At 41.9% G+C, this 14,061-nt stretch overlaps 1 protein-coding gene across 11 annotated transcripts in view; it reads right to left on the bottom strand.

Moving 5' to 3' along the window:
• The window catches only part of ap3b2 (adaptor related protein complex 3 subunit beta 2), a 35,737-nt gene that overhangs the window by 3,511 nt on the left and 18,165 nt on the right, over positions 1–14,061 (bottom strand). For 3 of the 11 annotated variants that reach the window (XM_031869366.1, XM_031869324.1, XM_031869340.1), the window contains exons 10-27: positions 13,147–13,201; positions 12,952–13,023; positions 12,596–12,658; positions 12,315–12,447; positions 11,833–11,942; positions 11,491–11,667; positions 11,033–11,219; positions 10,773–10,903; positions 7,161–7,199; positions 6,348–6,462; positions 5,587–5,770; positions 5,183–5,348; positions 4,941–5,028; positions 4,633–4,742; positions 4,252–4,480; positions 3,808–3,892; positions 3,467–3,564; positions 163–301 (exon numbers count right to left, since the gene is read on the bottom strand). In XM_031869366.1, coding sequence (XP_031725226.1) covers positions 163–301; positions 3,467–3,564; positions 3,808–3,892; positions 4,252–4,480; positions 4,633–4,742; positions 4,941–5,028; positions 5,183–5,348; positions 5,587–5,770; positions 6,348–6,462; positions 7,161–7,199; positions 10,773–10,903; positions 11,033–11,219; positions 11,491–11,667; positions 11,833–11,942; positions 12,315–12,447; positions 12,596–12,658; positions 12,952–13,023; positions 13,147–13,201 — 2,181 coding nt within the window. The other 8 variants (XM_031869381.1, XM_031869399.1, XM_031869348.1 and 5 more) reach the window with 4 other exon arrangements.

The raw sequence follows: 14,061 nt of genomic DNA, 5'->3' as shown, positions 1-14,061 counted from the left end.
TACAAGCTTGTACTTGACTTGTGTGAACATAAACAGGATCTCAGCTTCTATCACAGACAGCATACAGCCCTCTTTCTATATCATCATTTACACTTGAGATCAACGCCATCACAGGAGATTTAGGAGGACGTTTCCTGATGACATTCATTCTAGTCGTCTCACCTGCAATCTCTATCTGACCCACAGGGGACTCTGCTGAGGTTGGCGGCGGTGGTCACCCTCTGGACGATGGCGTGTTCGTTCCGACACTTTGCGTCCAGGGTTAGCTTCTCCGTGATCTCGTTCATACCCATCAGCTGACCTGTAGAGGAATGAGCGGAGCACTGGTCAAACTGGGAAAGCTTTAAAGTTGTAGCTGCCGTCTATTTAACATCTACCAGTAGCATAAAGTGCAAAGCAGTTATTAATAACAAGGTGCTGCTCGTACAGTATCAGTGTGGGGACTCAGTACAGTGCTGCTTTACATATGAAGTCAAACTAGATCTGTTATTTAATGATATTTGCCAGCTACAGACATATACAGTATATGGATACTGTATATAGGGCGCACAACGGTGATTTGATGCAAGACTCAATACATCAATGAGTACAAAATGCTACTGGAACTTAAACTGGAATGGTCTGGTGCTTCCCACTGAAGGATTCTTGGTGACTTCAAAGCAATACAAGTGGTTCAATGTAGTTTGAAAGTAAGACATTTTGTACCAAAGCATTTACATTAACATTATTTGCATTGATTTCGGAGATTTGCAGGTCAAAAGACGTTGGTTTGAAAACTTGATTATATACAGTAAATTTTGTTTCAACAGCGTTTGAATGGTGTGTCGGTGTGAAGCAAGTCCCAACTAGTGCTGAAACAATAACTCTTCATCAACAACATAAGTAACTGACTTACCATTTCAGTTACTTAGAAACAAAAACGGCAAACATTTGCTGGTTCCAGCTTCTTAAATAAAGGAATTTGATCGTTTTTTTAATTGCTTGAAATTGTAATATATTATTCGTAATGTAGAGATCACCAGTGCTTCCTAATTTAAGGTTTATGACCCATCACAAGATCAATAAACAGGGAAGGAGAGCAGAAATACACAATATCACTACACAAAATAATCATTATTTTTCTGCCTTTTTTGTGACTTAAATCTAGGTTTATTGCTAATGAATTACTATGTATTTTATTTATACATATCCAGGCCCTTGGCAAAGTATTCAGATAAAACACTTCCTTGAATCCTGAGTCAAATGTTGAAAAACACTCAAACACTAAACAAACAATTCATTCAGCAGATTAATCACTGATGAGAATATTAGTTTGTTCCACGTTGAAATCTAGTAATTAAAACAAAGACGTCTAAAAAAAATTAACTTCTTCAACCAAATATAGCCTGGTTTTAAACATTAAGACGTCCGTCGACCTGCAAATCACAAAACAATCCGTGCTTACGAGGTTTGAATGTACAATAAACATTGTGACATTGCAACACTTCAGATTCCCAACAGGGTCAGAGGTCATCAGCAGCTTCAAAGCTCAGGAAACAGAAATATGAACGAGCCGGATGTCACTTTTTTTGTTCACACGGTGCTTGAAGAGTGATCGGGATCAGTGGATGAGCATTTCCAGTCATTCCCGGTGTAGCAGAGTGTGAGCGGCCTTTAATAAGATGCAGGTTAGTACGGGTCAGTCTGTCTGCAGCTGCTGGAGATGCAATTAAGTGTTGATTACCAAGGCAGGAGGGGAATCAGCCGGAGGCATTAGAGGGAGGAGGGGGAGGAGTGGGGTGGTCTGTGTGAGGTTGGCTAAAAAGGCAGGTGGGCACACAGATGGCTGGGAAAAACAAATCTATCAACTTACCTAGTAATAGCTTCTCTATGGGGGACAGTGCGAAGAGGGAGGAACCGTGGATATGACACATGTTTAAAGAGTCACTACGGGTTTGTTAGAGCTCAAAACTCGCTCAGTGTTAGTCAGGAAGGGAAATGGACACCAAACAACAGAAACATACTGATAACCGTTGTCTGTAGCTGCTTACCAAACACTTAAGACTTGGCTGTATTTCAAAAACCTGGCTGGGGTATTTCAAGTGGTCAGTAAACACTTAGGATCTGTCCCAATACCAATACCCACACTCGCAGTGTTTAGCACAGTGATAGACGAGTGTGTCCCATGTCAGAAATATACCAACACACAGTACACTTTAAAAAAAAAATACCGCTTCAAACAAGTATTCAGCGCGAAATGTATCCGGTCTACTGCGAAACATCAGTTAAGATGTTGGTGGTAGCACCACGAGAAGTTGTTTTTGTGACCGACAACAGCAAACAAATAAAACCAATAACAGAGCTCGACTGAGTCTCATCATCATCATCGTTGAAGCGTGTTCCAGTGAAGCATGACAAACCTCAACAGGACGTGATTACCGGGAATATCTCACACGAGTAGAAACTTGATAACTCACAAATATAAAAGTGAGGGTATTGAGATGGACCCTTAGTTTCCTGCACTGATGAAACTATTGTGCAGCAAACTGTTTGACATGAAGAAACATACAACAGTGCAATACTGTGATTATTCATGTGGCTATGTAATGTAACTGTTGTGTCTATAATGGGACAATGACAAAAGAATACAAAATAAAAAAAACGTGACTAAATGCAAACTAAACTCTCACCTGTGTAATTACAGGTGTTGCATTTATTTCAAGGTGATAAAAGTTATTTTCTAAGTGATGAAACTTTTGCACTTGACATAAAATGTGTAAAATCTGAGAGTATAGGGCCAGAAATATTAAAATAAATGCTGATGAAGAGACAATTATGCTGATTTTATTTTCTCCTTCATACTTTTTTTCCCATAATCGACCACATTACAGTCTTTTATCAATGTTCCTATAGTTTATATTCAGTTATTGAATTTGTAAATCAGACTGTCACAAGGCACAGCAGGTTTTTCTTCTCTTTCTCGAGCGTCTATTTGAACCTGACAAATGTTTTTACTGACACAAAACATGACAGTCCAACGCCTGTTTAGCAAGAACAGCATATGAATCTCTTCAATATGATCTCAGAATAATAATCTGTGTGATGAGTGATGGAAAGGAACTAATGAACATATTTGGAATAGCTGCAAAACCCTCAAATAAAAGACTAGACTTCAAATGGCGCTGAAATAAACTGCAGAGTAATTCACCTTTACAAAAAGACCAAATCAATATATCATCAAATATAAAACACTGGTCTAAGTGGACTGCATATATGTGATTATAAGATATTGCCCTTGATTTATAATGCCCATGTCAACTGGTTATTTTTGCTTGAAAATAAAGTTGTTCAAATAAAAATGAAATATAAAATCACTTGTCTACCCTCCTCCACACAGTACAGACATACCAACTCCCCCGTAAAGTCACAGTGTTTTTTATATTCTATATTCATTAATAGAGTACTAGAATTTCCTTTTATCGCTCACCTTGCTCCTTTTTAAACTCATTTTCTGTCAGGAAGACGGGCCTCATCAGCTCCCCGACCGGCGGCTGAATCGACACGAAGAATTTCCTGGTGTGAGTGCTGAAAATGGAGAGACGCGTGAAAAGGAATTGTTATCATATTTCTAAAAAGGACAGAGGGTTGTCTGAACTTATGTGATCTAAACATCACCGTTAACTTGTTGTCTCCTCAGTGCTGCACACAAACCATGGTAGCAAACCCAGCAGCATAAGCTCACCGTCTGTTTTCACACAGTACTATGAGAGGACTGCAGGGTGTTGAAACGCAGGAAGTCTACACATTAAAACACAGAATCCATCTCACCACAGCTGGAAGTTTGCCGCTTGCGTTGAGTCACAGAAATCGATGCCCATCACAGCTGTAGCCGTCTCACCTGCTGGCAGCAGCTCTGCCAACGTGCAGGAACAAAAAGACAGCAGTGTTGACACACACACGAATAAAACAACACAAACCGCCAGTCAGCAACTTTGATCTGAGATTAAACGTGTGTCCGCCACTGCAGCACGGATTCTAAACGATGTGAATGCTGGTGAAACAGCTTAGAACATGAAAAAATGTTTATTTATCTTTAACGAGAGAATTTATCTTATTTACTTTTATTACAAAGCTGCAGTTTTATGGACCTCCTTTGGCAAACATATTGCATTATTTCCTTTTTATGCTTTTATTCTTCTATAGTAACTACAAAGACATTGTATACCATGAGAAGTTGCCGTCCCCGTCGGGCCCCACCCGCCCGTCACTCACCGATCTCTGGAAACTCTTTGACCCTCATCCCGGACTGCAGCTTCACGTCCTCCATGTGCAGGTTCTTGGTTTCCGAGGTGGCATTGTTGGTGAACTGCACCTGCACGGCCACCATGTTGGCGTCAGGGCTGAACGGCTGTCGACTGAAGCAGTACTCCACCGACAGACCCTCCCCTCTGATCCGGTGCAGCAGCTCGTAGCTCTTCAGTGCGCTGGAGGGAGAAATGGCCTGCAGGCAGAGGAGGAGATGAAGAACGGGTTGATATAAGTTAGCCTGCAAGGTATGAGATGTAGAGACTATAGAGTTACGTCCACGCCTGCCTGAACTTACATCAGTTTTTGTCACAGAAGAAGAAAAAGAAGGACATGGGATGTACTTACTGCCGGAGAGAGAACGGCGTCAGACATAGACAGTCCCTCCAGGTCGGTCACGAGGCTGTTGGACAGGAAGGCGTTGACCGGTGTGACTTGAGGAGAGGGAGCAGGTTCGACTGGGACAAGAGACGAGAGTGTGAGATGCATTCAACGAGGATGTCCCCAAATTCAGACTGTATTCATCCATTTCTTATATTATCTCTTGTGGGTATTTGTTTCCAACAGTGATTATGAGAAACAATCACACAACACCCCCGTCCACTGAAGTGAGCGTCATTACTGTCGTATTCTCTTTGAGAGAGAGAAAAACTCACAATCATCGAGGTCGAGCAGAGACATCTCTTTCTTCTCTTTCTTGCTCTCTTTCTTGACCGGCTTAGAAGGAGGTTTAGATTCAGCTGCCTGAGAGGAGATGAAAGACAACCGACGATTACTTTGTGAAGACTAAATACAGGAATGTTCGGTCCATTAGTCAATGAGTGAATGTTATTTTAGTTGTAGATCGGGTCCTAAATTCACCTGTATTTGACATTTTAAGGTGTTTTTTTTCCAATACCTTTTTTTTCTTTTTGACTTCTGCCTCAGAATCTGAGTCTTCTGACTCCGATTGGCTGCTTTCAGACTCGCTCTCGTCGTCCTCGTCAGATTCAGACTCGGAGTCGCTCTTGCGTTGTTTACTCTTCCTCTCGTGTTTCCTCTCTTCTTCTTCACTGCTCTGCTCGCTGGAAAGGAAAGCAAACTTCAGAGATACCATTTAGGATGCTGCAGTTATTAATATCATAAGGGACGAGACAGATTCTAACTAAACTGGATCTGTGAAATGGTCTGTACAAGAAGAGAATAAAGGGACCTCCATTAACCACAGAGTGGGCTTTCTGTATGAATGAGAGCAGGTCAAAAAGTCTAAATATTTGGCACAAAATAAAATATCATACATTAAATATTAACAGAATGTGCTACCTTTCGCTTTCTTGCACTGGCTTCTTTAATTCTTTCTTAATCTTCTTCTTGTCCTTTTCCTCCTCTTCCTCCTCCTCCTCCTCCTCCTCAGACTCGGAGCCTTCCTCACTCTCTTCGCTCTCCGATCCAGAGCCGCTCTCCCCGATGCCGCTGCCGATCTCCGAGCCGCTGGCAGAGTCCGACTCTGAAAGAGAGAGAAGATCGGTATCAGAGGGCGAGCAGGTCAGTTATTTTACACAGAACACAGTGAAGACTACCTGGTAATAGTACACAGCATATCCAGTGACATTTGTACTGTGTAGTATTGGGCAAGTTACAAGATTTTTGGTCTCTTAGGTGCACACACAACAATGCGACGAAAAATATATTGTTTTAGAATAAGAATTTTTAAGTGATCTTGTTAATCTTTACAAAGACTGGACAACTTGTCAGATGGAAAATGACATCCAGACTTTTGTCTCTTATTCCTCGTTGTTTCAATTTGAATGTGTCACACCAGAGAATTATGGAACAGATTTAGAACATTACTGAGCCTTTTAAAAAATTAAACTACTGTATATACACTTATGACCATTTTTATATTAAGACTTTTCATAGGATTTGTTGACAATAAGAAGAACATTGAATAATAAGATGTCTCCCTAAAGCAAACTCCATTCACGTCGGCTTGCAGAAAAACTCTCATGCTCACACACAAACACATCTACTGGACTCATGAGACTAAAGGATGCGATGGCACGGACACAGCCCGTTTGAGATACCACTGTCAGCTGACTCCGTCGGCCCGGACTCGCCCTCCGAATCAGAGTAGAACGGCTTCTCCACCTTCTTCTCCTTCCTCTTCTCCCGGCTGCTGCATTTGGTCCATTCGGGCACCTGGAAGAGGAAGTTGAGAACAGTAAGTCGTCGGCTCCGCCTCGCTGACCAACCTCCTCGGACAGAAGCAGAGAGAGACGTGGGCAGATTACAGTAGCGTGGCCATGAATGCCTCTGCCTGGGTGCAGCCAAATGAAGCCAGCCATCAGATGTGCTTTTAGACATTCTGACAGTCGGAGGAGAAATTCGGTGCAGACACCAATGTATTTTTGTGCACAGATAGCACCAGATGATGCCTTCATGACCAGTTGCAGAAATGGTTTTTCTTTTAAATACAGGGAGCAGTTCCATTAAGAGAAGTGATGTCTTTGAGGAGCGGTGCCTATCCTCCTACACAAGAAAAAAAAAAGAAATTGATCCGTCTCGCTCTTTCTGTGACCAGACTCATTAACTGGAAACATCAGCTAATGAGTGTGGACATCCCAAGACCCCATTTAAAACCCACCAGGCTGCTAATGAATCTCGACGGGTCAGAGGACAGCACGTCCTGCTAAAAGAATCACTTCTTTAATGGTAGAGACCGAGGAAGAGGGTGCTGTGTTTCAGGTAGCTTTGGCTGAGCTAAGCACAGAACAGCAACTACGTTAGGCGAGGGTGGGGTGGGGTGGGGGTGGGGGGGGGTCAAGAAGCACTCTGGGTTTTGCCGCTATATGGGTTGAGGCTCAAGGAGGTGGGCTCTTTGCCGCCAACTAACTCACACTCGTTAATGTTGTGACTCTTTCAAGCAGCGTAAAAACCTGGTAGATGTAGAAAAGAAAAAGATTGGGATGGAGGTGAGATAAGAAAGACGAAAGGTTGTTGTTTTTAGATAAAAAGTCAGGAAAGTGAGAGAAAACAGGCAGAGGAAATGTTTCCGGATCTAAATAAGGAGACGTGTGAGAACAGTTTCTGATATCAGAGACAAAAATAAACCCCAAATTTGTGTATTTACCGCAATATCTGGCAATTAGGTAGCAAATAAAATGATTAAGGGATTTGTCTTTTTTTCCCTGTTAAAATCAATGCACTCCAATATAACTTAATTATACTGTATACACCTAAATAAAGAGAGAAAAGGTCAACATTAACATTCACTACTTACTAATACGTCAAGCAGTGACAAAGCATGATGTTGTTCTAGCATGGATTAGGATGACGAGGTGGAACGGGAGAGCTCTGGATCACATCACTCAGAATCACAACAACAACAACAACATTTGTGACACATTCACAAACTGCGTCACAAATTTCACGTGAGACCAGTGAGGTGCAGAAAAGGAAACAGTGAAGTGCAGTGAGCCACTAACTAACCAGCTGGCAAAACAATCCACTCAAGGTCCACTTACTCTCTTGTTCTGAGGTCTTTTGGATGTATCACATTTCTGCATTTAAATAGCACCTTTTATCCAAAACGCTTTACAATTTACCCCTCATTCATCTTCATCATCAACAGACGAAGATTGCCAAGTTGTCATGAAACTGTAGCGGTTAAAACTTTCTATTTTTCTGAAGGACTGTAGGACTTCTTGTCCCTGTCGGCTTAAACTTAAGTGTTAATAAGTGAGTAAGTGGACCTCAATCTCAACTGTGTAAATGCTCAGAATAATGAAATATATAAGATAATGGAAAGTTTGAACATCTGCAGATCCTTGACAACTGAGCAAATTTCATCTGCCGATGAAGACCATGATGTCGTCAAAAGCTCCAGGACAGGAAACTAAATGGACCTCGAGTTTAGAGACAACTGCAGTCAGGCTCAGCTTTCTAATCCTTTTGACTTCTTTCAGTTGCTACTTGAATTCCTCTTTACGATTTGACGTCAACTCTTATTCCACAACTTCAAAACATTAGAATTTGTGTATCTTCATGTTAATCTCTTTCCACTTCGGACAAATGCAGCCTCTTTAAATATGAATCAGCACTGAGGAGTAGAATCGTATTAATCTTATCGACTTGACCATCATCAGTTACGACATTATGACAACCAGAGAGAGAGAGAGAGAGAGAGACTATGAGAGGAAAGAGAGAGCAGTCTTCAAAGCAAACATCACCACACTCCCAAACTGAGGCGGGGGGGGGGGGCACCTCTCTCCGGCCTCCTAGCAAGCTGATCCGCCCCTCGCCGGTGGTTATGACTTCCTCTGTCTGTGGAGATGCATAATGTGCAGAGGGAGAGCAGCGGATGTAATGGGACACTCACACTTTGATAATGACCCAGCGAGGCTTTTGTGTATCATACGTCATTGCTGAACATTTTTTTCAAAGCAAACCTTTTTTTTTTTTTAGGTTTTTAGACTGATTTCTAACTAACTTCCAAGCAGTCCAATCACTGTTGAGTTTGAGACTTGTGCTTGAGATCAGATGAGTTTAAGTATCCCGTAATCGAAACCACCCATCATGTTTAAATGTGTTATTGTGAATGGATTTCACGCTGCTGGATATTATCTAAAGATATTCATTATTATTATTATTTACGATTTGTAAACATGTGCGCAACAAACTTTTTTCAACAATTTATCCATCGCTTTTAGCTATTTCAAGGTTCTCATCGTTTGTGCTAACAAGTTGTTCCTGACCCAGGGTCAGGTGTTTCAGCTGATGGTGGGAGGGGACTCCTGTGCAGTATTGTTTTTTTACCAAATTACAATCTGTACTTTTCAAATAAACTAAACTAATCCACGATTTTTCCACGTACTGGATGCAACTAAAGTGGTACTCCCTGCAAGACCATGAATCATAATCACAATAGATCATCACCTCTCCAAATTTAAGTCTTTCTTTAAACTCAATGTTATCCTGATGAAATGAAACATCATTTTGCAATTGCAATGGCCTAAAATCATTTAATTTAGGTAAAACATTTAGAGATTTTTTATGAACCGCTGCCATGTTTTACCAGTTTGAAAGCAAAGATCAAAACTCCTGCGTTTCTCTAGTCAGGTGTAGAAACTGTTGATGTCGATGTGTCAGTTGACGTCAGAAGCTAATTTAATTTGATCCCTGCCAGACCACGATAAGAGAGGTTAAACTGGGTTAAGGCATTGCAATCCCAGCTGCAGCTATGAGGTCTGCAGTCAGAAAATCAATCCGATGTCGGCGCTTCTTTGAGTTCTCAAAACAGAGCTGCATTATGACATTGTTCACTGTAATGGATCAGCTATCTCAAGCAAGTTTCAACGCTCAAGAGAAACACTATCTGCCTGGCGAGCAGGGATTAAATGCTTCGGAAAACATGCTAAACTGTCTGTATGGTCGCATGTTCACCACCAGTCAAATCAACAATGCAACTCAATGCACCTGTGGCCTCATCTTGAAATCTGCATCACAAGTAAATGACAAGTTAACACCGGGTATGGAACATAAAGCTGAGAGTTAGAACAAACTACACCATAATCACAATAATGAACAAATCTATGACAACAAAATCAAGCCTTGAGGTCGCTCCCGTAGTTTAAAATCAAGTGATTTTACGAGTCTTGATTTTGACAAAGAAGTGACACGCTCAAGTTTTGATTTTATGTCTTCGTTTAGATCACACTGCTGGTTATGAACCGATGGCACGTGGAGTGGATGGGATGGAGAAGAAGAGGAGGGGACTTTGGTGAGTTGGGATGAAGCTCTAGAAATACATTCAGATCAAATTAAAGTTTGATTGTTCAGCTAAACTCATGAAGAGGATAACTTGAGGGCAATAATTAATCAATATGTTGATGCCGAATATCAACTATTAGCTGCATCTGTACAGAAATGTTGGTGTTATTTTAGGTCAACCTTCAACAGGGACTACAGGAGGTGGTTCACTGCGGTTGATACTGATTTGTCGTGAAAACTTAAGCTGTAGCTCCCAAATCGGTTCCCTTCTGTATCGCATGTGCTATTGGCTCAAACATCGGTGAGAAATCACTCGGACGGGTCGAGTGAGCTGCTGCCGAACAGAAGCAAGTGCAGCAGAGAGGGCGATAGTGAATCAGAAGTTATTGAATAGAAGCTATAACCCTCTTTCCTCCTTTATTCATTTCCCTTCATGGAGTGGGGGAGTGGTTAAGCAGCATCCTTTTGGAAATAGATGGAGGCCAAAAAGGATGCATGTTACTGATGAGCTGTTAATGCTTATGGGCTGTAAGTGGATGAAGGATGGCTAGTGAAAGAGGAATCAATGTTATATTGGAGTTAGTGCTATATTGGATGTGAGGCTCTGGTGACTCTGTTCAGCCCCTCTGAGGCACTGCTCTGGGGCGGGAGCAACCCTCGCTCCCCTCCACCTTTCTGGGCCCCTGGAGACCCCAGAGGGCCCCTGTGTCTCTGTAAGTTACTGTTCCCACTGCACGCACAGAATCCTTCACCTCCACGTTGCGCACGGAGGGATCTGGGGCGGCTTCAGGCCAGTCAGGCAACTCCTGGTAGCCGCCAGCCTTGGCATTCAGCAAGTGGGACAGTGAACCCAACTGGAAGTGGTCTCGATCTGCAAAGAATCAGAGCACCTATTTGAGTAATCTCTATTTCAGTGTTCCGGTTTATCTTAAGCATTATAGTGGGACGGTGTTAGCTCTTCAACTCTCTCCCAGCTCTAAAATGTAAATGGCTCCTGTACCTTTAAATGGAGACTCGAGGACCGGTGCAGGTTTGAGGGCGAGGAACAGTTTCTTAGCGTACTTGCTCAGAGCTCCGCTCTTCTCGGTGGGCACGATGAGCTGACGAATGAAGCGCGCCCGATCACGGATGTCGTAGTTCTGGTCGTACTTGGCCAAGTTGAGAACATACTGCGTCAACAGTTTGGTCTGCGAGACGAGTGAATATGAAGGACATGTAGGTTGAGGACAGCAGAAACATGAAAAAGCTACCATCTGATGTGTTTATGCATGGATATGTATGCTTGTGTTTGTGGAGAGGGGCTCCGTTTGTCGAAATTAAGAGACAAAGAACAGTTAAGACTGTAAAATCTTACTCTTGAAATAACAATTGTACTGGTGGCATTGCACACATTGTTGACAAGTTATATAGCCTAAATCTAAATACTACTATTGATGAAGAAACACATGTTGTTCACACCTGTTTGGAGTTGGTGAGATAGAGCTTGGCGGCCAAATTGATGATTTGTAGCTTGACAATATCCTCTTCGTTAGTGAACGACTTGGCCATCTTCCTCAGGACATCAGGGGCGATCTTAGGTACATGCTCACAGTATTCGCCAATCAGCCACAGGATACTGGCGCGCGCCATCGGCACCTGACAACAATTAAAATAAAATTAGACGGTTGTGTTTTGTTGGGATAAACCCCATTGGGCGAGCTTGTTTCAACACAGCAACCCATGGTCTTTTCAAACCAAGAACCAGCCTCGTTTCCTTTGCTGTGCCCAGAAGCTTTGACAGCTTGTGAATGAGACTCTCACCTGGATGTTGTCTGTTAGTTTCGCCATGTGCTTTATGATGTCGCTGTGCTTCTCCGGTTGCATCTGCAGCAGCTTCTTAATAACTACCACCGACTCGGCCACGACCAACTCTGTACAACAGGAGGAAGATACACGAATAATAAATCAACAGTGAAGATGTTTCTTTCATCTTCATCCTAGATTGAGTTACTAAAATTCAAATTCAGTCCTTGACTTATTTTATTTTAGACAGTTTTAGTGTTTTTATATGTTTTTTCAGCTTGTTTGGATGGGAAGTCTGTCTTGTATCTTATCTTCTGTTTCCATTTTCTTCACTGTGCTAAATTATATTTCATATTTTACAAATGCAGATGGATAGGCTTGATTAAATTATCCTACTGACCCGATATCCAAGTATGGTAGCTGCAACAATTAAGTCCTTCTAGTATATACTGTATATACTGCAACATGCATCACTTAAAAAGCATCTTAGAAACACTCACCGTCTCGGTTGGACAGCAGCTGCACCAGGCCGTTCAGACACGTATCCCTCACCTCGCCGATGTTTGTAGCACAGCGGCCGATGGCTTGAATCGTGGCAGCCACGAAGTCTTTATCCATGCTTTTAATGTAAGTCTGCAGGAAATAAATATGTACTTAGTAATGCAAAACATAAAGGAAGTTGGCGTATCCCTCCTTGCTGAAGTAGAAACCTGCACAATTTTTGTTTTGCTACTTGGACTGAGGAGACAATCCGCTCTTCATGGAGCATGTTTCACTGTACCTGAAACTCTCTGAGAATGGTGGAAATGTTCGTCTCATTGGCCAGATTGGTGAGAACCTCCAGCTGCAAAGACAAAAAAGAAAGTTTTTAAACACTGAAAACTTCATAAAGGGATATTCAGAAACATATTTACTGTAATTACTGTACAGACTTTTCATGGAATGTTGCTACGTATAGTAAGACTGCGCTTTTACTTTTAAAATATTACTTTTTCTTTCCTTGAATAAAATGGTTGATAATAGGCAAAAGATGCTACCACGCCTCAGAGTTTAGAGAATGAATCGTCTTCCATCGATTCAGCATTAACATTAAAGAGAAAAGGGACACCGGCACAATAGAACGGGATAGAAAATAACCTTCAGGACTTTAATCTGCGTTGGGTCTGTGGACCGGATGTAGAAACTCTTCAGGTACGGTTCAAACATTCCCTGTGAAACATAAAGACAGACGAAGAGGAAAGACCCTCAGTGAATCTGCAGCTCCATTTGCAGCAGTTGATTTCATATTTCACTTGCAAACATCCAAAAGAGATACCGCCAGGTGTAGCTCACCCGTCTCTTAATCGTCATGGTTGCCACGTTCTGAAGAACGACATACTGGACTTCACTAAAGGGAGAAACACATGAGAGACACATGAGATATCGATGGAGCAAAGGAGTAGAAACAGACGTATTCAATCCCCTTTTCTCTCTCGTCTACTTGCCCGGAGACACCCTGTGGCCATATTGGAGGTCCACGGCTCTTCTTCCAAATATTTGTACAAGTATTTTTTATTATCAAGAGAAAATACTTTAACTAGTTACCTGTTGGACAGGTAGCAGCAGCAGCAGCCACCTTAGCTTATAGCACAGTGAATGGCAACATGATCGAGAACAGGCTCCACTACAACCTTTTTTTCTTCCAGATAATATAATGTTTGAAATACTTCTGTTGGTTGTTTTCTGCTCTTGAGTTTTGGTTGATAAGAGATAACTTTAAATGTCCGATACAGACTCCTGGTAAACCCACACAGGTGTTTTCCACTTAGCCCGCCTAATTACACCTCTTCTCCTGGCTGTGATTGTGCACAGATTCATTTAAAAACAGCTTGTATGTCAACCTGAAGACCAATTCACTTCCGACAATCTACGCCCACTACTGACCAGTTGGTAGCCACTGGTTGTGCAGGTGAACGACAAAACAAAAAAAGGTTTTTTGTTCCCAAGTTGGGGTCAAATTGCCAGATGTCAGGCCACAAAGTTTTTATATTCTAAACATACTCGTGGAAACTATCTTCCGATTTGTAAAATTAGCCTCATGGATAGTCAACAAGCTAACGTTAGCTTAGCCGTTTGCGACTTTACGCAAACGGCTTTTAGCTGTAGATGAGTCTGACTTATGGGACATTTCTCCCAGCTACAATATCTCTCACTTGGTGAAAACAATACAGAAGTGAAAATCACAGTTGTGGCTACAAACCATACAGT

Source organism: Anarrhichthys ocellatus, unplaced genomic scaffold (assembly GCF_004355925.1).
Source record: "Anarrhichthys ocellatus isolate YVR2014 unplaced genomic scaffold, GSC_Weel_1.0 scaffold2, whole genome shotgun sequence".
NCBI lineage: Eukaryota > Metazoa > Chordata > Actinopteri > Perciformes > Anarhichadidae > Anarrhichthys > Anarrhichthys ocellatus.
The sequence above is the reverse complement of the archived record's forward strand: the minus strand, read 5'-3'. Positions and strand labels throughout refer to the sequence as shown.